The sequence below is a fragment of the Bacillus rossius genome, chromosome 13 (assembly GCF_032445375.1).
Source record: "Bacillus rossius redtenbacheri isolate Brsri chromosome 13, Brsri_v3, whole genome shotgun sequence".
In the NCBI taxonomy this organism is placed as follows: Eukaryota; Metazoa; Arthropoda; class Insecta; order Phasmatodea; family Bacillidae; genus Bacillus; species Bacillus rossius.
The window spans coordinates 32,826,463-32,850,920 of record NC_086340.1 but is presented as its reverse complement, the minus strand read 5'-3'; the positions used below and the strand labels follow the sequence as shown (position 1 = coordinate 32,850,920).

At 38.4% G+C, this 24,458-nt stretch overlaps 1 protein-coding gene across 2 annotated transcripts in view; it reads left to right on the top strand.

Moving 5' to 3' along the window:
* Window positions 1–24,458, top strand: part of LOC134538432 (ATP-binding cassette sub-family G member 1-like) — a 314,270-nt gene that overhangs the window by 189,479 nt on the left and 100,333 nt on the right. For both annotated transcript variants that reach the window (XM_063379757.1, XM_063379756.1), the window contains exon 2: window positions 11,722–12,331. In XM_063379757.1, the coding sequence (XP_063235827.1) occupies window positions 12,079–12,331 (253 nt within the window). In that variant the 5' untranslated portion in view covers window positions 11,722–12,078. The remainder of the gene's footprint in view (window positions 1–11,721; window positions 12,332–24,458) is intronic.

Below are 24,458 nucleotides of genomic sequence, written 5' to 3'. Positions count from 1 at the left end.
GGACTCCACAGTTGCCTGCAACACTCGGGACAATGCCAACTGTTCATCGGCTGCTCATTCTAGAGATGTCTCAACAGTAAAGCATCCGATTCTTTTTTTGTTTTTTTGTTGAGAATTTTTCATTGGTTCACAGTCCTCCGGACTCACTTATCCTTCTGCACTTGGATATGCGGTAAACCGCGGAAGCATCAAATGAACCAATGACGTCGACTTCATTATGCACGCGTTTAAACTGGAATCAAAATAATGGTGAATTTGAAATGTCTATAGACCCGAAAAAAATTGCTGATTCTTTTCTCGATTGGTTATACGACCGGTGTCACACCATGCGGTTGTACCGTGACGATTGCCAGTTTCTACGCGGGGTTTATTCCGGATCGGTTGTTTACATGATCGAGTTTGTTAAATTTTTCTTGGTGCGTGCTTATGCATTTTGCACTCAAAGAAAATAAGTTGGAAGAATATTTAGCCAAAAAACGCTGCGAAAGTTTTAGTCGCAGCGGCAGAAACGCATAGTTTGACACCAGCCGTACACGTATACCTTTAAGCTGCTTCTGTGATTGGATCACGCTTGATTAGAACGACTTTTAGCCAGATAGAAATCTTGATAAATATAGGGTGGGATCACAACCATCCCAATTAACAGGTCTCACAAGTCAGTAGCCAATGAGCAGGTGGTATTCGTCGGAGTACGTAGAGGATTGAAGAGTCCGCCCTAGAGGTCGCTGAAACTGTGAACTGCTACAGCCCCTACCGACATGGTTATGTGAGCAGTTGTAAGGTGGCCGCCCGGGCCTGATACATAATATTTTATTATGAAAAATCTCAATTGAGTTCGTTAATGGACAATATCCGACCAAAGGAATATGAATGGGAAAGATTTCTTTAAAAAACAGAAAAATCACTACAACTCCCATAGTATGATCAAAATAACGTGCGTTTGAACGTATTATAACCCGTAGGAGTAATACCAGAAACTTTTGTCTAAATAAATTTTTAATACGACCAACCACAACTGCAAGGATGGAAAATAACAAGGATGGAGGACCAAAAAAATTAACATACTCCGTTCGTAGGTACAATATTGATTATGTTCAAAGTGTTTGTAAATTTTATAATTTTTATCTAAAAATTTGTCTGAAACAATTTTTGATAAGACGAACCATTGCTGCAAGGGGTTGAAAAACACAGGGAAATAAAAAAAATCATTACAGTACCATGAACACTGTAAAAGCCATTCTAATTTATTGTAAAAACCATAAATTATTATCTACAACTTTCGTCTGAAATAATTTTTTATGCGACGAAATATTACTGCAAGGAGTGGAAAACACAGCGGTTGAAGAACAAAAAATTTATAACTACAATTTAAATCCATTTAAATTGTTCGTAAATATTATAATTTTTATCTAAAACTTTTATCCGAAACAATTATTTATAATATGATCCAGTCCTTAAGGGGGTTGAAAAAAACCGGGGTGGAATTTAAAAAATAATAATTTTAATACCATGTATGTACACTGGGAAATTCGTTCTAATTTATTTTAAAAAACACAAATTTTTAAAACTTTCTTGTGAAAAAAAATTATATTCAACCTACAAATACTGCAAGGGGTGGAATAAACAGGGGTTGAATGACAAAACGAAATCATAACTCTCTTAGTAGTCTCTCAAACTATCTAATCGTTTCAAATTTTGTAAACCCTATAAATATTACCTAAAACATTTGTCTGAATATAACAATTGCAAAGGGTGGATAAAAAGAGCTTAAAATACAAAAATAAATTCACAACTCATTTAGTAGGCATACCATCAAATCGTTCCACTTGTTTGTAAATGATATAATTTTTATCTAAAAATTTTGTCTGAAATAATTATTGATAATACAAACCGAACCTGGGGCTGGAATAAAATGAAACTTCCCTACCATGTACATAATTAAATCCATTCCAATTTTTGTTTAGCTTTCTAAATATTGTGTAAAACGTTTGTTAAAATAAATTTTTATATATCCAACCATTGAGTGAAGGAGTTTAAAAACATGGTTCAAAAAATCATTACTTTTTAAAATAGATATTCTATCAAATCCGTTATTTATCGTATAAATCTTAAACTTTATCTAAAACTTTGGCTGAAACAATTTTTGATGAAACTTATTACTACCGTTAAAACATGGGTTGAATTTTAAAAAATTAACTTTCTTAGCATCCTATTCATGCTATTTTATTTAAATAATAAACTTAATATCTTCTTAAACCTTGGTGCAAATCAATTTTTTATGTGACCACGTTATTAGTGCATGGCATGAAAAATAATAGTTTGAAGGACGAAAAAATTTAATAATTACCTTAGTTGGCCAAATATGAAATTAGTACTAAGCTGTTCAAAGCTGGCTGCATTGAGTTAAAAACATTCATAATATTTTGGTTGCATGGAAAATGAGAAATTGTTTCATCGATCATTTTGTAATACTGGTGAACATAAATATGTTATGTACATTAATTTCTCAAAAAGTTACATAAGTTTATAGAAGTTTCCAAAATATTTCCAGAAGAAATACGTACTTCCAAATCTACCTACATCTGTGGGCTGTGCCAAAATGGATTTTTTATATGCATAGAGATAGATCTTTTTATGTGTACCTACATCAAATTACAAAAAAAAAACAAAAAGGAATTACAACTGATGTCGAGCAATAGGTAGTAATATTATAATCTAAGAAGTCTTATTGAATTGAGCATTCAACCCTGCAAAGTAAAACCATGTCTTTTAACATCTTTAACATTGGAAAAAGAAAGTAAGCAAGACTTCCAGTTATCGCCAGTGATGTGTAAACATCCAACCTCGATAACAAGCAAATTTATGTGTTCTCATGTTGCGAATACACTTATAATACGAAACTCTGACATTAAATTCAACTTAGTATTCTTTAAAATAATACCGAGCGGGATAAATATTTACGCAAATTGTGCTTTCAACTACATTTCGTTACCCGAATCTCACGTAGTTTACACACCTGGAACTAGAATTCGCTTCCGTAGCAGCTACGTCGACTATAGAATCATTTGGTTTGCAGACCAAAATGTTAAACTATAAAAAGAAACGGCTCAGATAAAAACGAAACTTGAAAAAATTCTAAACCTTTGGTTTGGACCTGACTTCAAAAAGTTATTTTAATAAACATACTGCACATCTTGTTAAAATTCACTAAACAGATACTACTATAGTGTTTCCTCTTGTCTTTGTGAACTTTTGTTTGCGCCATCCGCCACAGGTGACAGCACCGTGGTAACACATTTCTGTTCCGTGCGACTTCTTTCCATTCACTAAATTTCTCTACTAGGGACCGGAAAAATTCGCGTGTTCAATGACCTGTAGGATGAACTCCATAGTTATACCTTATACGTACTCTCGGTCAAATGTCACCCACCCATTGGCTACTGTCTTGTGAGACGCCCCAACGTAGCAGCCTGTGATTCTATAAAGCGTTGGTCGGATGTTTCTCATTGGCCCAGAGTCATCCAGGTGAGTTGTGAGCCAATAGCAGAGGCAGCACTGAGGTACAACTATGTATTTGTATTTTAACCTATCGCGAAATGAATTCGGGAATTTTTTCGGTCTCTATGTATAACGAGAGCTAAGCTGTTACAGTTCAAAAATATATGAAAATATTTTACAAATAAACATAGTATGCAAAGTCATGGTTTTAAGGTTAGCAGGTCAGGTTGTATCAATCTCGCATAGTAGGTGCCATTTACTCTGTAATGCAATATAATGCAGTATGTGCCTTCGCTGTATGCCACGCGATGGCGAACTTTTGCACCATTAGCAAAGTCTTTCTCTCTGTCTTTCCGTCTTTCTCTCTTTATTACTCTATCTCTTTATCTCGTTCACTTTCTTTCTCCACCTTTCTCTCGCTTTCTCCCCTCTCGGTAATAGTTCCGTATCACGTATCCAAGTTGATCCCTTGATCCTGAAGGCATGATTCTATTTACATTGATCGTGTGGTAGATGATGCTCACTGTTTTAATTTATCACTTAGAAATATGCTGGACATAACAAAACAAACTTGCGACGAAACAATGAATTATGATAGTACCCCAAGTTAAATACGATATAAAATTTTTTCCAAAAGACCTCACATAATTTGTTTGCGTTGTGACATTTGAGTTTTTGTTAGACTAGATTATTTCGACGTTATAAATTAAAACTGCAAGCGCTGTTTGTTCGTTTTAATTGGCGGCCGTCTGCACGAGAAGCCATTACCACCTTTGAACAGCCCAATCAGAACGAGTTTGTTTCTGCACAAAATTGCTGCGATTCGTTTGCCGACAGAAGACTCGTACCTGAGAAAAAAACTAAACCAATCACAAAAAAAAAGACGGTTCTACAATGTTTTAACACACTGCAGGATCAAGGCTACGTTAGTATGCAACAATTACCCTCTCTCTATCTAGGTACCTCTTTTTTCTTTCTCCGTCTCCCTCTCTATCTCTGTTTCTCTCTGTACACTGTAAGAAATTTCAGTAAATTAACGGACCTTTCAACGAAGAATTTATGTCAGAATGAACGGAGAGTTCATGGTAATATTAAATAACAATCTTCGTAAAAACTACTCCGTATTTTCGAATTCCAAATTGCATGTTTCGTTCTAAACAAAGGTGAGCAGATAATGATTGTTCTTACTGTATACTTAACCAGTTTTCAAATGTTTTGTTAATATACCAAGAATAAACTTTTTGACTCATGCCCACAGTAAGGGAACTCATTGTCCGTAGAATTTCACGAAGAGAGCCGTAAATTTACGAAGATTCCTGGATAATTTTTAACCTACGCTCTTCGTAAATTGAAGATGAGAAATTAACAGTGTATTCCATTTGAAATGGGTTGTGACGTGTAGACGGGCCGGCCGAGAGAAAGTCGACCGGCACGAACAGCCGGCGGTGGTGACCGGTCATCGCGGTCGGTGGGTGAGCGACATGCCCGTCCACCTGTGCCCTTGTGCCGAGTGGCTCTCCCGTCGGTTGCATCTGTTACGTTTCCGCGCTGCAGACGGACAGCGGAACGCAACCATCTAGCGCTTTCCTTGATCACTTTGTTCCTTGAACGGCGCTTGGAGCAGGCTCCAAGGGTTCCCTAGCCCGATGCGGAGTCGACGCGGTGAGCGACGACACAGCTCCGGTACCAGCCTGGACAGCTAACAGAGGTTTGATAGGCCTCCACCGGACCACGGGGTTCACTGGGTGTTTTGAGGGGTCCCAGCGTGATGTGGGAGATCGGGGTAGGCGCCGGCAGTGCTGATAACGTCGTAGGGCACAGGATACAGCCAACTGTCTGGCTAGCTGAGTGTGGTAAAGGGGCTGGCAGTGACTATGCTGGGTTGATGGCCCTGGCCGCTGGTCGACGCCGGAGCTCTAATACTCTCGCGATCAACAACAGGGAGTGATCCCTATTAAAAAGTTCTGGAATGTTTTAAAAGAGAACTTAAAGATACTCCCACACTACCTATGAAGGGCTCATATTGAGAGGGGAACGTTGAGAAATTCCGGCCGCAAGGTCGGAATATATCTGTTCCTTGAACGCGGAAGGCTGCCTGGAGGGTCCAGACGGGAGCCGACAGATGTATTTCTATTGTGGTCTGCGCACTGGTCCACAGAGCGGAACACTCTTGGGACCTTGGGGTCAGGACGTCGCCACGTGGCCGGCAGACAGTAGGGGTCGCAGACAAGGACACCCCAACTTCAACTGTGTGTAAGGGCCAGACATCATTTTGGAAACCAAAATAGGGTGAATTTCACGTGTAACTGTGTTCGTGACGTGTTGGATTGTAGGGAGAGTATTTTAATCACCACCGACTGAAGGCTTGCAGCGCCGACCAGCATTGTTTATATCCCACGTGGTTAAATTTTTGATTGTCCGCGCAAAGTATTTCCTCTACCACCCCTTCCACCGAGGGAGGGTCGAGCGTCTGACCCGGTTGCTTAAAAGTTTATCGTTTCGATATAATTTGTCGTTGCCTATCGATTCTCGTTCGTTACTTAAATAAAATAATAAATCTCTAAACGAAACAACTTTTACTAAGCAATGAATGAGCATAAATAATAATTATATAAATTATGCATAAATAAATAATTTATATGAACTGCACACCTGGAAAATGAAAGTATGAGATGGTTTTCTTTCACTTAGAATTATAGTTTATCTTACATTCGGCTTGTTTCTTTGTCTAGCTTGTTATTTACAGTTTCTTAAAGAACATATACAAATAATGGCTCAGTGGCATTTTGAACTCTTTAGATTAAATGAGCCCCATTATTAATGCATAAATAACCTAAGAACATTAAAGCAGACACCAATTCCTTTATAACTTGTTTATATTATAAGATGACTAAATTTACATACTAGCATAACGAAGAAAATTAAATTTGGTTAAGTCGAAAATTGCGCAGAATTTTATTTTCTACCTACTAAGTCAACTTAATTGCATATCCTTGCAAGTGACGTATAGATTATAAAGTATCAAACATCCATTCCGGAGTCGAATAATTTTATAGGAAACGGCCGAATTTTTCGTATTTTCTCTTTTTTTATATTTAAGTTATTTGACAGTAACATGTTTATGTTTACATAGATAAGCAGCGTTGGCTTTTTTCTGTTAGTATTTTAGGTATCGTATGTGCGAAGAAACGCAATTTCTTTGGTTTTTTTTCTGCCATACAAACATTGGCAGTGTCACCAGAGTTGTAAAAACAAAATTTTCATCACTGGAGTGTGTGACCTACATAGATAATAATTACATTTTATCTTTGTTCTACAAACAAAAAAAAAATATTCTAAAAATAATTTCATATTTTAATATAACACAATATATTGCGTCCCAGAAAAAATGTTTTTATTTATAATCTTAAGAAATAAGTAAGTTTTCCATTCGTTACGTTTCCGATGTGACGTCATGCCCAATCTCAAGTCTCGAAGGAGGAGAGGAAATCGAAAAACCCGAACTTACCCAAACGGCTGTAGCGTCTTAACGATTACCTAGGTACTTAGAATACACTTGCTTGCTCTCGATATTTTCTGTCGTTTAAAACCCTATCGAGGGAACTCAACGTCGAAATGACTCGATGGATGTAACGATATACTTGAATAAGCCTCCAGCGTCCAGGGCACACACGAGGTGAGGAAAGCTGCAGATATCAGAGTGGTGTCTGTTTAAGAGGACTCTGAAGGCGGATGAGTCGTTCTGTTTCCAGTGATTTTTGGGTGAGTGATAATGGCTCAAATCCGCGTTTTCAGAATAATCTTTACACTGAAACACATCGGGTCGTTAACCACAACGCCGAAATACCACAACGCCGAACGTACAATAAAGCCGAATACCATAACGCCGAATGCCAAATTGACCGCAACGCCAACAGCTAGAAAACTGCTGTGTACCACAACGCCGAAATACAGTAACGCCGAAAAATGTTGTTGCGCTAGAAGGGGGGGGGGGGGGGGGGGAGGGCGACAGGAGCAAAATGAAAAACAATTGAATGAATTTGTGTGCTAACATTACCTAACCTAACCTTTGTGGCAGTCCTGCAATGAAATTTTTCGGGGTTAATGTATTTCGGCGTTGTGGTACAAAGCAGTTTTCTAGCTGTCGGCGTTGTAGTCAATTTGGCATTCGGCGTTATGGTTTTCAGCGTTATTGTACGTTCGGCGTTGTGGTGCGTCCCCAAACACATCCAGTGCAGATACTTGTAATCACTCGAGGTACTTGCATTAAAGCTCTATCTTTATTTCTCCGCCATATAATGTTTTGGTTATTGCTCAAATCTCATTTTCATGCGAGAGGTCAGCGCGACAGTCCACAGCCTTTGCGCTTAGAGGCGATACCGTGTCAGAAGCACTAACGAGTGTCGCACTTATCATCCCGCCTCACTAATGGCTCGGCGGGCCTCTAAGGGGCCCGTCTAGCCAGTGGGTATGTGTGTTAGTGAGGCGGGATGATAAGTGCGACGCTCGCTGGTATTTCTAGCGCGGTATAGCCTCTAAGCGCAAGGCTCTGAACTGGCGCGTAGTCTTCTAGTCGTCACAGGATAACTGTGAAATTTGAACGGTGACCGTTACATTATATAGCGGATAAATGAAGATAAAAAGGTATAGTGCGAGTGCATTAAGTGTTTGCAGGAATCTGTATCGGTCTTTTACTCCTAAAGATAGGGGAACTTGCCCCAGTACCGGACGATCCCCAGTTCCGGACAGTAGAGGGTTACAAGTTTCTCCGCTAGATAACATCACTTGACGGTCATAGGCAGGTAGAGTTACACAAAGCAATTGTATAGATAGCGCCACTTGGTGGTATCTCTTGCCGTAGTTGAGTTATTCGTTTGAAAGTGTGGAGGGCTTGTTTTTCATACTACACAGTTAATTTTTGAACCAATTTTTTACCTTCTTTAGGTAAGTAAATTGTGTTTATCATATTTTACTTGAGATTCCACATGTTTAAAGATAAAAAAGCTGTATTGACATTGAGATAATTTCGCTTAGGTTTTAGTCATTTGCAATGTTTTGTAAACTCTCGCGTGGCCCCAGTACCGGACAGTGGCTATGTTCCCAGTACCGGACAGAAATAAAATATCGTAAAAAACACATAAGTATTGTTTGTTTTCAGGAATATTTTGAACCGATAGCAGCAGCCAAAAAAGGAAAATGGGATGAAGATAAAATGAAAAAAGCTTTAGATGGTGTTTTGGCGGGCATTTACAGTATTAGAGAAGCAGCTGGACATTTTTCTGTGCCCAAAAGCACATTAGGAGAGAGTGTCTGTGCAATTAAACAAGGTAATTCTGTTAAACTCTCACCTTCAATGGGTAGATTTCGAAACACATTTAATGACAGTTTAGAAAGTGATCTCGTTGAACATCTTAAACACCTGGACAGTTGTTTCTTGCCACTTAATAAAAAAGAACTGTTAACCTTGGCATACGATCTAGCTGAGCACTTGAAATTGCCACATCAGTTCAACAAAAAGAAAAAGACTGCAGGAAACAAATTTTATCGTGGATTCATTAAACGCCATCCTGAATTTTCTCTGCGCTGTGCTCAATTCACAAGCCTACAGAGAGCTCATGGTTTTAACCAGGAACAAGTGAACAACTTTTTTTCCGAATTAGAAGAGCTGACAAGAAAGTATTCGTTTCCTCCAAGCAGAATTTTCAACTGCGACGAAACTGGTGTGAGTGTTGTACATTCTAACACATCGAAAGTTTTGTCTCTTAAAGGGAAAAAACAAGTTAGCAAGCTCACATCGGGTGAACGTGGAAGGAACATAACTGTGATGCTTTGCATCAATGCTGCAGGGGATCTGTTTATCCCCCCTCTTTTTGTGTTTCCCAGGATTCGAATGAACACAGTATTGACAAAAGATGCACCAGATGGAAGCACATTTGATGCTCAAGAAAGTGGTTGGATCTCAGTATCAGGATTTCTGAAATGTCTGAAGTCATTTGTTGAGAAAGTTCACCCATCAGAACAGAGTCCAGTTCTGTTGGTATTGGATGGTCATAGCACTCACAAAGACCTGCAAGTCATTCTGTATGCCAAGGAACATAATGTTCACATGTTGAGGTTACCCCCACATACCACACACAAGCTCCAGCCATTGGATAGAGCAGTCATGAAACCTTTCAAAAATGCATTTAATTCAGCATGTGAGACATGTATGTCCAAGTATGGAAGACAAGGTTTGAAAATCACTGAACAAGATATCTGTGGATTGGTAGGAAATGCTTTCTCAAAAATATGCAGAATGGCTCTAGCAAAATCAGGATTCGAATATACAGGGATCTACCCATTGAATAAAAATATTTTCACTGAGCTAGATTTTCTCCCAGCATCGAACATTAGTGTAGGTCCACTGACAGAACCAGAAAAAAGAGTAGGCCATTGTGATGTCTCTGGCCAACATCTTGAAGAGACTAGAACTTCAACTTCCAACATGCAAGTGGCCATACCATCTCAGCACACACATTTGGTTGACATGGCTGTTCCCTCCACTTCCAAGGCCTTCCAAAATGCCATTGAGAAGATTTATCCAGTTGCTGGTGATTTGAAGAGGAAGATAATTTCAAGGAAAAGGAGAGGAGAGAAAAGTGAAATTTTGACTTCTACACCCAATAAAAAACTGCTGGCAGACAAGAAATTAAGCGACTGAAAAAACTAAAAGAAGAACAAAAGCAGAAGAAACTGAAAGATAAGGAAGGACAACTATTCAATAAAAAGAATGAAACAAGTGAGGCCAACAGAATGTCTAAAAAGAAGCCCAACTCAGAAAATACAATCGCAAAAAGGAAACTTGATTTCAACAGAGAAGTTAAGGAAAAGAACACAACGGATGATGGTTACGAAAAGACGATGTGTGTTCTTTGCGGAGAGAATTTTTAAGATGACTGGGTTCAGTGTTGTACCTGCTGTGGTTGGGCTCATGTTGCATGTGCTGACAGTGACCAAATAGCATATTTTGTGTGTGAACACTGCCAACAATTACAAAAAAAATCACTTTAAAGTAAAACTGTTACTTAAAGTTATAAATTTTATGTCTATATGTAATGTATGTTGACTTTATATAGTATTTTTGTGTTAAGAATAATGTGTCCGGTACTGGGAACAGGTTTTTGAAATATCTTGATTAGCATGGTCTTTGTAATCTTAAAATAACTCTGTTAAAAATTTTTTTGATCGAGTTATTTTGGTATAAAATTGTACCTCATATATCCACCTATCGCTAGTAATATAAATTTGTTTCATCCGTGTAAAGGTTTTAAGAAATCAATGGTTTGGCCTTAGGTGTCCGGCACTGGGGCAAGTTCCCCTACTCTAAAACAATCCTTTTAGCAATTTTAACTCTGTAAAAAAATACTGTTTAAAAAATTAATCCGAAATCTAAAGTATTTTTTTGGCCCTCAGCGAATTATAAATGCTTTTCGCAAACAGACCTCACGCGGATATCTTGTAGTTTTGAAATCGCCATTATAATATTTATAGTTAAGTTATATTTCCGTATGTGTAATTTATTTGAATGTTTAATTATTAATTAATGCATTATTATTTATTACATTATTCAAAATAATAACTTCAAGTTACATTCAGCATATGAATTAAAATTTATCGTTATTTTACTAGATTAAATAATTAATTTTATACTCGTGTTTATATTACTATTGAATGGTAAGTATTTAATTAAAAATAGTAATTTGATTGCATTCATACTCTTCCAACCGTATTTATAATATCACTCCAGTCCTTTTATTATTTTATTTCTATTAATTATTTGCATGCAAAATTGTTAGTGGTTACTACGCTAAGTAAATATAACTTCTAAAACGCGGTAAATGAGTACACGTACTCACATTTTTATCATACATATGAATCTTTTCCCGCTGCTGTTTGTTTTCAAATTCTTTCCCTTTTGTTGGTGAGAGTGATTATTTATAAATTTTTAGTATTTCGTTGAGGGGGAAGGTGGAGCTTCTTTATCCCCCAAAACCCACTCCACCCCCCCCCCCTTTTTTTTTTACCCAGATTAGGCCTGTGGTTATCTGCCATCTCCAAACATTCGAGACTGGGTTCGTAACAGCCTGGCGGTTGGTTGTATTCTAAAACATGCTGCGAAGTGGTGGGGGTCCATCAGTGCAGGCGTGTTGCGTCACGTCTGACTCTTGTGTTCCTTTGTGGCAGGCGCGGGGCTGACCCTCCCCACCCCGACCAGGAGGGGCGAGCTTGAAGAGGAGGGGAGACGTGCACCGGACCACCGCGGTCCAGTCCGCCGGCGGCACGCGACACGTGGTAACCAGTTCCCTCGGAGCCATGTCCCGAGGGGGAGGGCCTGCATAGTGCGTGCCTGCTGCCGGGGATCCCTGCTTCGCGCGCCGAGGTCGCCAGGAGAGGTGAAGCCCCTTCGCTCTGCCTCTCATTCATGCGGCGATCCTCGTCCTTAAAACAACTCCAGCTCGACCACCGCCGCAGGCTCCGTGCCTGATCCGCCCTTGAACCACCTTCGACTCGGTGCTCGTCGCCGTCCAGGAAGAGGAGGACATGTCGGCGCGGGACACCTCGACGTCGGCGGGCAAGGGCCGGTGCTGCCTGCGCGCCTCGGCGGCGTCGTCCACGGAGACGGTGGAGGCGGCGCCCGAGCAGCTGCTGGAGGCGGACCGCACCCGCCGCCAGCTGCTGCTGCACCAGAACAACAACACCGCGCCGTCCTTCCCGCGGCGCGGCGCCGTCGACCTCGAGTTCCGCCAGGTCACCTACAGCGCGCGCGTCTTCTCCAAGCAGAAGCTGCGCATAGGTGAGTGCCGCTGGGGACGAGTTGCCATTTCACTCCAGGCTAGACTCTCACTTGCATTGTGTCAACCCACAAACATTAAGAACTCAGCCAAAACCATTTTGAGCGACCATTTCACTCCAGTCTAGACTCAAACTTGCATTATTGTGTAAAAATGTGTCAACCCACAAACATTAAGAACCGAGGGAAAAAAAATCGCGCTCAAAATTGAACATAACAATAATTGTTATTTTCATGGTTTAAACTGCTTACCTATAAGCTAATATACGTCTTCGAAGTTAGGGTTGTACAACATAATTGTTGTTAATAATAGAGAAAGTATTTAAGTTAGAACACGTAGTTTCCGGATAAATTTGAATTGAACGAATTTCTACAACCCTGGAGATTTTTGTCGCTGTAACATAATTATTTCATGCCTACACCATTATTTTCCACATCTTGACTCTACCTCTATGTCAGTGCTAGAACTCTATCCTTGCTCAACAAATTAGAAGTTCACAATCTGACAGAAGCTGTTTTTTTTTGTATTTTTTATCCATTTTTTGGTTTATTTATTTTTATTTTTTTTTATTTTTTTTTTATTTTTTCTTTATTTTTTCTTTGATATTTCTGAAATTAAGGAAAACTTGCGATAGTTTCGTCCGTGTGCTCCTGATTTTGTCTGTCAGTAGGTATGTATTGATGGTTTTATCCTTGTGCTTATTATTTCTGAGAAAGCGATATCTGCATGAAGAATTTTTTACTTAATGAGTCGTGTCATTTTGTTCAGAGTTACATTTAATTAGTGAAATTCTGCTACTAATACAGCACTTGCAATATTTTTATCAAGTGGAATCCAAACAATAAACATCCATTAGTAAATAGTAAAATAATATGCCATGAAACATCTGAGAAGCACTAACATGTAAAACTAACTTCCTTCTCCTTGGTGTCTAGCGAAGTCATCCTTCTTTTGCGATCTTTAGTGAGCATCCCGGATTGCACATAAAAGAACTAAATACTATTTAACTGCAAGCAACACGTGGCATCATCTGTTCACATGAATAGACACAATTTGCATCAAGTTCTTTTGCATGAGAACTCACTATTTGCATCAAGTTCTTATGCATGAGAACTTAACTCTCGCTGATGAATGGAGCTATTGTAACCTGTTGGAGCCATGTATCCTTGAAGCCTTGCAGTCTCGTAACACGTAGCAATGTGTTCTGGGGGTTTATTCTAAGTTTCCAGCGTTTTCTATCGGAACATTTCGATATCGATTCCGACAGCTTTTTGGCCGATCGGCAACACACGGTTCCGAACGATCGTAATCGAAAGGTACTGAAATTGCTATTCTAAGCGCGGTATCGTTACGAGGCCTAACTACCTCGGCAAAGTTCGGGTTACGATTTCCCCCTCTACAATTTTTCTGGCAGCGAAGATGAGATTTGAAAACTGCAACATAACAACAAAAAACACTTCATATTTCTAACAAATTTATAAATAAAAACACAGAGTTTATAAGACAATATACTTTCCAGATGTTTCAATGTTGATAAAAGTATTTATAAAAATCTTAAGTAATTTTAAAAGTTATCGAGCAAGCGAAAAAATGTATTTCTTAAATTATTTTTACGGGATATTTGAAGTGAAATGTTTAGAGTTGTTTGGACGTGGTCGGTCGTTGTATTATTGAAATAATGGCTGATCGGTGATCTCGTGTGAGTGAGAGGCAAATTAAAATGTTGCTTTATTTTATGGAGGAGCACCCAGAATTATTGCGGAGAAAGTTTTCATCGAATTCCACATCGAAAATACACACGCTGAATTATTGTTGAAACTTTTGATATCTGAAACAGGCGAATAATTTATGAATATGAATTTTGAAAGTTGGGTTATTTTTCAATTTACTTGCATAAAATCTTCGTTATAATATTGTTATTATAGAAAGAACGTCTTTACATCCCCACTTGGTTATTATGTATCTGGAGCACTACTTACATTATGTAATTTTTCAATTTCTTTGATTGGATAGAAGTCGCTTCCTTATGAAGAAATAATTTCGTGTTTTTGGGGCGTTATTCAAGTAGTTGGCCCAACAGTCACGTAATGGCAGGGCTTGCGGAAGTGCGAGGCAGTAGCGCGCAGCGGCTGGTAGGACTACTACAACACTTAATCGGGATTAAGTTTCGCGTCCATTACCGTTTCCTGAGTGGTAACAGTAATTACTGAAGATATTTGTACATGTATTATGGATCAATATTTTACACATAATAAATGTACAAATATCTTCAGTAATTTCTGTTACTACTCGGGAAACGGTAATGGACGCGAAACATAATTCCGATTAAGTGTTGTTGTAGTCCTACTCGCCGCAGCGCGCGCTACTGCCTCGCACACCCGCAAGCCCTGCTGCCCTCTCGTGGCTGTTAGGTCAACTACTTGAATAGCACCCCAAAATCATACATATTCAATGCTACTGGAAAAACATTTCCTTTTACAAAATATTAAACACAATTGACACCTACATAAAATATCATAAAAATAGATCATTTCAAAAATTTACTATTTTCGACAATGTTTAACTATTTGTGTACACATAAATCGTGCATCCGACATGATTTCAACTGGCTGCTAATTCCCAATCGGCAAAGGTTTTTCGACAGCAATTGTATACTCGAAACATACCGATCGTTGGCTTCCGAGAATCGAAAGGTTCCGAGTTGATGAAAGTAACTTAGAATACCATATTGTAGAAAGCTTCCGATAATCGTGGCATCACGATCGGGAACTCTTTTCCGAGAAACTTAGAATAAACCCCCTGGAAGCTTCGTAGTCCTGTAGCCTTGCAGACTTGTAACCTGTAGTCTTGTAGCTATAAAGTTTCGTATCTCGTAGCCTCCTAGTCACGTAGTCATGATGCCCTGGACCTCTTAGACATGTGACCATGTATCCAAATGCCGGTGCAGCAGTTGAAATCAAAACACTGTTGGAGCCATAATCAGTTGGAGTACTTGGAGCTTTGGAGCTCTTGAAGCATTGGAGCAAAAAAATGTTGCAAACGCACATTTAGTTTATTACAGAAACGCAAGCTTGTTCTGCAATTATCTTTAATTATGTTTCTTACTAAATTTTGTATTCAGCCAATAATTTAAATTAAAATAATACAACTATGATTTTTAGTTCATTGATTTTATCGTTTCAATAGGTGTATATTTAAATCGTGTCAGATCCTTTAGGGAGATTTTATATTTCAAGCGTAGCATTAATTAAGAGAACTAAGAAATTTGCTACAAAGTTTTTAATCATCTGTGTGGTGCAGCCTTCTTTTTTAAAACGCTTTATTTTAGGATGTCGTTCCAATGTATTTAAAATTTTGCTTTCCCAAAGACCCTAAAAACATTCAGGTTTTCATCAAAGAATCAAAGTTAATTAAGGTTTCAGTTTTATTCACGAACAATGAAATATATTTTATTAATAGTTTAGGAAACTACCGCCATAAAACAGCGCAACGACTTCCATAATTACGAAGTTGTTACTAATACTTTGATTAAACGTTTCTGTAACAAGCCAAATTATTGCACCACTGTAACAATGTTTTTGTACCGTTATAAGAATATTCCTTGGAAACTCAAAATCAAGGCAGCCCTTTGTACCATTTGCAATTTTACAAAGCTCTGTATTGAAGTTTTACAAGTGATATCGTTTGCAAAAGGATTTTCCAAGGATTTTTCTTGTTTAAAGTACAAACAATTCTTGGTTCCTTCTCCTTCACGAAACCCATTTTCTTTGTGAAGCTCGCGGCTGCTAGCGAACTAAAGGCGCTTATAAAGAGTTTAGTTTAGAACGTCGTCAATAGATGGCGTTGCCTTGAATTTGTAACGCGCTATCGTTTGGTGCGTTCGTCACGTCTTGCCTAGGGGGTTACCTGCCTCCCACGAAATGAAACTGAAGATAGGCGTCCCTGTTTTGCTGACGCGTAGCCTTGTTGCACCGAGATTGTGCAATCAGTGGGACTTTAAAATAAACATTTCCCGTTCTTGAAGTGTGTGTCCTACAGACTTGAAACCTTACATTGAAACCTTTCCTTACATTATAGTGCGGACTGGCAGCGCAGTAAGTGGTCAGTGTAGCCACTCACCACCAGGGGCGCTTGCGTCCCTGGACACTAAATCCAGTGGACCACAAAGTCCGAGTGTCCAACCCCCCGCATGGTAGACTCTTTTCTACTTTTCATCCAGACCATCCTCTGTCTCCTGTATTCTCCTACACTGTGCGTGCAAATTTGCACCCCGCATGACAGTGCACAGGGTTTTCCCTGTGTCTACGCAGGTTTTACCTGGGCCAAACCTATCTCTGATTATAGTCTAGAATTATGAGTGAGGGGAGTTAGTTATGGCATCAATTGCTGCCATGCCTGGCCAATCTCCTCCTAGCACACGATGCATGCTACCCTCTCCCTGCATGGTTAGTCTCAGCATGACTAGGCGTATAGGCTTCGGCCTGAGACGCATCTAGGTCCCTCTCCTAACCCGGACTCCTCCAAAATACACTTAGTTTTAGTTAGGTTAGGGGGAAAAAAATTATTGTATTATGATGTGTTTAGCCCGGGCAACGCCGGGTACTTCAGTTAATTCATAAATAAAGTAGTTTTATAGAGCAAGCATTGAATCATATCACTAATCTCCTTGTAGATGCCGCGGCTTACGCAGTCAGCACAACATGAAACATGTAGCTATATGTATATGTATATGTATATGTATTTTTTGGCCATGAGCCATTTGATGAAGAGATAGCCGCCGAGCAGGGGGCAACAAAGTCACGATTGTGACTCTTCCGTTTGTTTGCTATGACGGACCTTCCATCTTCTCACGCCATGCAGCTCCTTATGAAACGACGGACAGCGGTTTGAACAGAACAGGCCGATGGTGAAGAATTTTCAAAATTAGGTTGAAGGGGTCAAATCAACGAATTAATGAGTTAGGGCTTAACGTCTCGTCGACATCAGAGGTCATTAGAGCGAAGAGAGGTGGTGGGATAATGATGGAGAATTGACGGGGAATGCTTGGATTCCAGCACAGTGGGAATGGAATCCCCACTCAAACATGTCTACACAGGAACACATTTTCTGTGCTTTTATTAAATATTCCTGTGGAAATCACTTGCCAAAAAACTAATTTGTAATACTGCCAGAAAGTTATTGTAAATTTGTACAAGACATGGCTATGTTTTTTTTTCCTTGTATGATATACTTTTTTCAAAATAATTTTAAGTGTTTATTACTAAATTTGGCGAAAATTTTTATATTAAATCGACGTTTCATTCAAGCATAATTTATTTTTTTAACAATGGAAACGATAATCGAATATTCAGCATTTGTACTTAATTTTGTTTTATTATGCTTATTAATGTGCGCAGTTATACAAGTACGCCGTTGGTGTTCGTGTAAGACGGGCTCAGGCGTGACGGGTTGGTTTGCCACCCCTCCTTTCCCACCGTGGTAGGGGAAGTCTGTGGATGCGCAGAGGAAAATCTGAGAACGCTCTTTTGTTCGTTGTCGCATTGTAATACACACAAAGAGTGAGTTTGTCATTTCTTCTTGTCCACCACACGGTCTGGCAACTTCCTATCCTTCTCCCTGGCTAAACCCATCCGCTTAGTGAAGCTCGCGGCTGCTTGCGAACTAAAGGCGCTAATAACAGTTTAGTTTAGGAGTTGGTCAATAGATGGCGTTGTCTTGATTTTGTAACGCGCACCGTCTTGCCTAGGAGTTACACCTGCCATCCCACAAATTGAAGCAGAAGTTTGACGTCCAGGTTTTGCTGATTCATAGCCTTGATGCACCGAGATTGTACATCAATGGGACTTAAAAAGCAAAATTTCTTTTTTTACAAGTGTGTGTCTTGTAGAGTTGAAAATCAGTTGTGGTGTTCCTTGTATTATGATGTGTTTAGCCCGGACAACGCCGGGTACTTTAGCTAGTGAGTGTTTGTGTGTGTCTGTATTATATATGTAATATACATATAATCAATTCGTAGATACCAAAATAAACATTGTCCACACTATACCTTCCTTACTTTTATGAATATTCAGTTATTTGACCACAGAGTACCTGAAGGATCTCTAGACCAATGAAAAATCAAATAACAAATAACCCAGTCAACAGATATCACAAGTCCGAAACCAGTGAGTAGACACCCGGAAATTATGCGAATTCTTTTGGTCGCAACGTAGACTGCAATTATTCTTAACTTTGCATTTCTTTGATGATTGTATCACAATCCTTTCGACACACCCCTCTACGTCAGTGGACCAATCAACTACCAGCTAGCAATAGAACGATCATATCACATCGACCCACTCAAAATAAGGGGAGATTCTAGAGTAAGAAATCAGACAATAGGAAAACACTTTTGGGCATAGTATAGACAAAACTGTGAATTTTAGTCTGATGCCAAATGAATCCGCGAAATTTCACAGCCACTACCTATGAGCAGGTAGCACTTTCCCGATTACGTAGAGGATCGTGGAGTCTACCCCAAGGACAGAAATCACAGAAACAATTTGTGAAAATTAGGGAAATTAGTAAGATTTATGGCATATGGTTTTCAAAAACTTTAATCAGGGTATCCCTACACTTTTATCATTATGTATGCCCATTTCAAATTAATCGTCACATCGCTTCTTTTTATGTCCAGCGTATTCGCAATAATGCACTGTGATAATTTTTTTAAATTTTCATTAATTTTTACGTTTTGACTTTGGAATAAACTCATTACATACTTTTCCAAGATAATTTACTCTAGATAAAATCGACCTTCAGTCTGCACGGACTGAAAAAATTCGCTCGTTAAATGTTCTCTAGGATGAATTCTACAGTCCTCTGCACATAGCCCAGGAAATGAAAGGAAAAAATGTATAAATGTCGGGAAAAATTAGAGACAAGCTGAACTTTTGGCAGGTGTTAGGACCCAAACAGAGGTGTATTTTCCCAAAAGTCCCCACCCCTCCCCTCTGTGCTTCCCCCCCTATCCATCCTTAAACATCCGATTTGCAAGCATTTGGATTACCCTTCATATCTCCGTTGTTATTTATCGCAGTCAAATTTTCTATATATCGTTTTATTCCTTATACTATTACCTACAATAAAGTTGTATATAGTTTTGTTCTAAGATTAGAAGTTACCTAGATATTAGCTGAGGAATATCAATTTTTACAATTTTATGTTAAGTTTGTTAAGAATATTTAAGTTTAAAATTTTAATTTGGGACAATTTCACGAAACACTTAAGATAAAAAGTGTAGAATGATTCTTTAGCTTTCCAACGGTATTAATTTTTCATATTTTGGATGACGATAACATGAAGTAGAGGGCCGTAAGTAAACCAAGAACTCACCTCTCGCAACCCGGACTTAAAAGCAATCTGCCGCACCCTATTCAAGCTCGCTCCGCTGGCCTTAAACGTTACTTGTAATTCTTCCTAATTATTCTAAATAAATTATATATACAATTTTAGTTCAGAATGCAAAAAAAAAAGTTGGTTTAATTTTTATATTATTTTTGCCAGTTTTGGTTCGGGGGGGCTTCAACCCTAACCCACATAGGATCGTTCAATTATCCACCACCTATGGACCCGCCTTGTCCCGGACTGGCAACAACCGGCAGCTGTGAACTAAAATACATGACTGCTTATTCACAGTATGTGATAAAGATCAATCAGTATCATCCACAGCATCACGGACCACCCACCCACTTCAAGCTGTTGTGACATTTACTGAATTATTCACTTCTTTATGTGCATTTTTCATTTCCAAACATTGCTATTATTTACACATCATGCTATTTAATTTATATAGACAATTTATACTTACAACAAAAGTACTTAAATGTATTTTACAAACAGATCTATTCATAACTTTTTCGACTCAACGCCTACATACATAATTATACATCATAAATTGCATCTTCATCTTCATCTATGGCTGTTGCATTGTTACACGAAAGACCATTGCAGTGTTCACACATAGCTGAGCAATGTAAACCTGTCTTTCGACATCCACAATAGTTCCCACATGCAGATTTACATGAACATGACACTATGTGCAACAGATCGTTTGATGCAAAAGGCTTAGATGTGGTAATTGGCTTAAGTACGTTTCTCTCGCCTCCAGCTTCTCTTACACACTTATCCAAATTAATAAATGGAAGAGCCATGACATATGTTGAGTCACATTTTCCCCTTCTGCTGTTAATGAGGTTCATGAAACCATTCCATCCTGTTTGGAAATTCATTCCAGAAAGCCAAATAGAGTTTAGAGGAAACATGGTTGCTACTGTGAAGTCTGAAATTTTCAGATCAGCTTTTAATTCGTTGTAGTCTTTCACAGTAATGCTACTAAGTCCGTTGTGGGCTTTTTTCTTTGGGTAAGATCGTATCCTAATGCATTCTGGATTAAATGTTCCAGAAGATTTCCTTGCAACCTTTACTTGAGTTTCAACACTAGAATCTGGGGTAATAGTTTGGATCCCGCCCATTGCATGAAACGTGTTCACGTCATCCAGTGTTCGAACACTGACATCAGCATTATCAAAATCATGCTGTATGAAAGCATCTTCATTGACATTTAGTGATCCTGAATTTATGAGAGCATTAATGTACATGGAAGCTTCGTAATAGGATGCACAAATACCCATAGAAGATAGTATGTTGATAAGATGCTTAGATCCATATAAACGTTGTAGTGTCAGAGCTAAGCCAATGTGAAGTGGTAACAAAAATGATCTGGGTCTTACAGCTGATATAATAGCATGGTTTATGACTACACATTTTCTGTCTACCATTTCAAACTCTGAAACGTTTTTTTTTTCGTAACTCTTTGTGTGAAAGCTGCTAAGGTATTTGGTATTAAATGTTCTCCTCCACATGTAATGTCATTGGTACCTGGATATGTTTCATGATCATATGCCTTCTTTTGAATATCTTCTTTAATGATTTCAGCTGTAGCCAATACAATCCTAAGTTTTTCCATTTCTATGTTTCTATCTCTTTCTTTGTACCAGGTCTCAATAATTTTATGGTTAGTGTCAGACAAATACACAATGTTCTTTCTACCTGAAACATTAGATATCATAATGCGTTCTTTAAAGTGTTCTAGAAAATGATTTTTCAGGTGTTTGTCGGAATATGTATCTTTTTTTTTGCCCTGAAATGCATGCCATTATATCTTGCAACTCTTGAATTTAATATTGGCATTCATCGCTTTGTTCAATGTAACTGCACAACATTAAAAAAGATGCTTTATCCGTCATCGGTCTGTCTACAAATCCTTCACTTGGGTTTGTCTTTGAAAATGTGTCATGCCCGTTTTTATGGTATCTTGCTTCTGGGGCTACAAGGTCACTTACATTTAAAATGCGTGTTTTCACTTGATCTCCCCATTCATCTCTGTAACAAACTATCATTAATTTCTAATGTTGCTACCATACGAACTTTTTTCCTACGATACAAAGCAATCTTAGAATCGACAATTGCCTCTTCCCCACAAAAAATGCAATATTTTTTGTAGTCAAAATTATTTCCTACACTTCGCAAAACAGGCGATAATGTTGAAGGAATACATACAGCAGAGCTTAGTGTTGATGTAGTTGCAGCTTTAATACTTGATGGTCTCATACAGTTTTGCCTACACGATTTGTGTACTCGAACACTTGATTTCCTTTGAAGTTCTTGTGGAGCCAATCCTTTCGTAGAATGCTAGCTTCTGTTATTGTCTTCAACCCTTTTGTAACAACAGTATCTCCTTCCGTATCTTTACCGCATAGAATACAAAGTAAACTTAAATGTTCCATTTCAATTTTGGTTAGTATGAATTCTTGTTATAACATGGTAGGTAGATTCAATCCTGAAACATACGAAGACGTAATTACTCATCACTTAGAAAGTTGTTGATTTACAACTGTCGAATAGTAAAAAGTTACCATAGACTGACAAATGCGCATTTTAATAATATACTTATTTACTTAAAATGTAAGTTTGGTATTCTGAAGAACCATAAAAACATTACGATAAATAGTCACGATGTTGAAATGAATCAGTTTATAATTACATTTTCAAAAAGATTTTACTACAAATCTCACACAAATATGTAAAAATATTTAAGTTATATGATTTATTAATTTCCTGAACTTCAAACACAGTGTATTGACACACACATAAATAGGCCTAACGCTGTTTGATATTTGTGTTGCAATAGAAATTACATTTACATTATACAAATTTAAAAAGTAAGAAAACTGCAATAAAGCCGACATATAGACTTCTGTGTAAAAATATTTTATAATATGTCCTGGTGGATCTTAAGACGTGAAGCATCTACAATCGATGATAATATGCGAATGAAGCAGGGCCGGAGTGCTAGGGTGGGGGATAGCACAAGGCTCCGAAGAAGGGGGAAAAAAATCGACAGCCGACCATGCAGTGGTACAAATGAAAAAAAAGGAGTGGTCCTATCCGGGAACCAAACCCAAATCGTCTTGGTAGGAGAACAGCACTATAACCACTGAATAGCAACAGCCCACGGGAAGAAGTGGTTTTTTATTATTACAATAATACTTAGATTTTGTTATTGAAAACATTCTTACCTTCTTAGATTTGCAAGAAGCGGTTGCAAAATTTCTTCAGTTATCAAAAATTAACACCGTACACTCTAGTACTTCACGTTATTATGTGACGTAGAGTAAGCGCAAGTTTTAGAAAATCACGCACATACACGCTAGAACGTTACCGCACACTTCAAATCCACTCTAAGAACTAGTCTCTGGAAGACGGGCTACTCAAGGCAGTAAACATGTCTTAATAAATTTATGGTCGGGGGTGGTTAGGGACATTTCCAAGACTCAAAACGCCAGCTCCCTCGCTCTTGATAGTTAGCCTGTTGTTTAGCCTCCTGAGGCCATCCACTGCAGCACGCACCAAGGGTAGAACAAAATGCAGCGCCTTCCTCGCATAATCTAGTGTTATACACATGTTATCGTCATCCAAAATAAGAAAAATTAATACCGTTGGAAAGCTAAAGAATCATTCTACACTTTTTATCTTAAGAGTTTCGTGAAATTGTCCCAAATTAAAATTTTAAACTTAAATATTCTTAACAAACTTAACATAAAATTGTAAAAATTGTCATTCCTCAGCTAATATCTAGTTAACTGCTAATCTTAGAACAAAACTATATATAACTTTATTGTAGATAATAGTATAAGGAATAAAACGATATATAGAAAATTTGACTGCGATAAATAACAACGGAGATATGAAGGGTAATCCAAATGCTTGCAAATCGGATGTTTAAGGATGGATAGGGGGGGAAGCACAGAGGGGAGGGGTGGGGACTTTTGGGAAAATATACCTCTAGTTAGGTCCTAACACTTGCGAAAATATCAGCTTGTCTCTAATTTTTCCTGACATAAAACCTTCTTTTCCTGGGCTAACACTCGAGCAGATATCATCTGTTCATTGGCTACTGAGCAGTGAGGTGTCTCAACTGTGTAGCTTGTGATTCGTTTTTTCCTATTATTATTATTATTGTTTTCTGAACGGCCCGCAGTCCTCCAGATAAGCCATGAGCCAACAGCAGAAGCAGACGGGGGTAGGCAGAATGAGGGAAATGTAACCCCCCCCCCCCCCCCATGAAATCCTAAAAAAATCTATCATTCCTACCTACAAAAAGAGAGAAATCGCATGAAAAACAGCGAGTAAAGTGGTTGTACACCCTTCCTCCCAGAAATTAAATTTTCTGTGTAAACTCCTGGAGGAAACCGCCCACAATTATGAGTAGGGATACGTAAATTTCGCGCATTCATTCAGTCACAAGTTAGAATGCAAACCACACTAATCACACATTAATATTTTTTCTAAATTATCTTATCTTTTGAATACTAAATGGCATTTGAGGGTTCAAGGATTTTACCAGCCCATTCTAGTACTAAGTGTGGCATTAAAAAAATATTATTAAAGTCGAGTGTGCATAAGAAATTACACGATTTTTAGTCACTAATGTGTGCAATGTGTTCATGATTGGACAGCAGTTATTTGGACACGCCCCCTCTGCAAACGTGAGCTAACGATGCCCAGCTAGGAGAGAAGTAAGCGAAT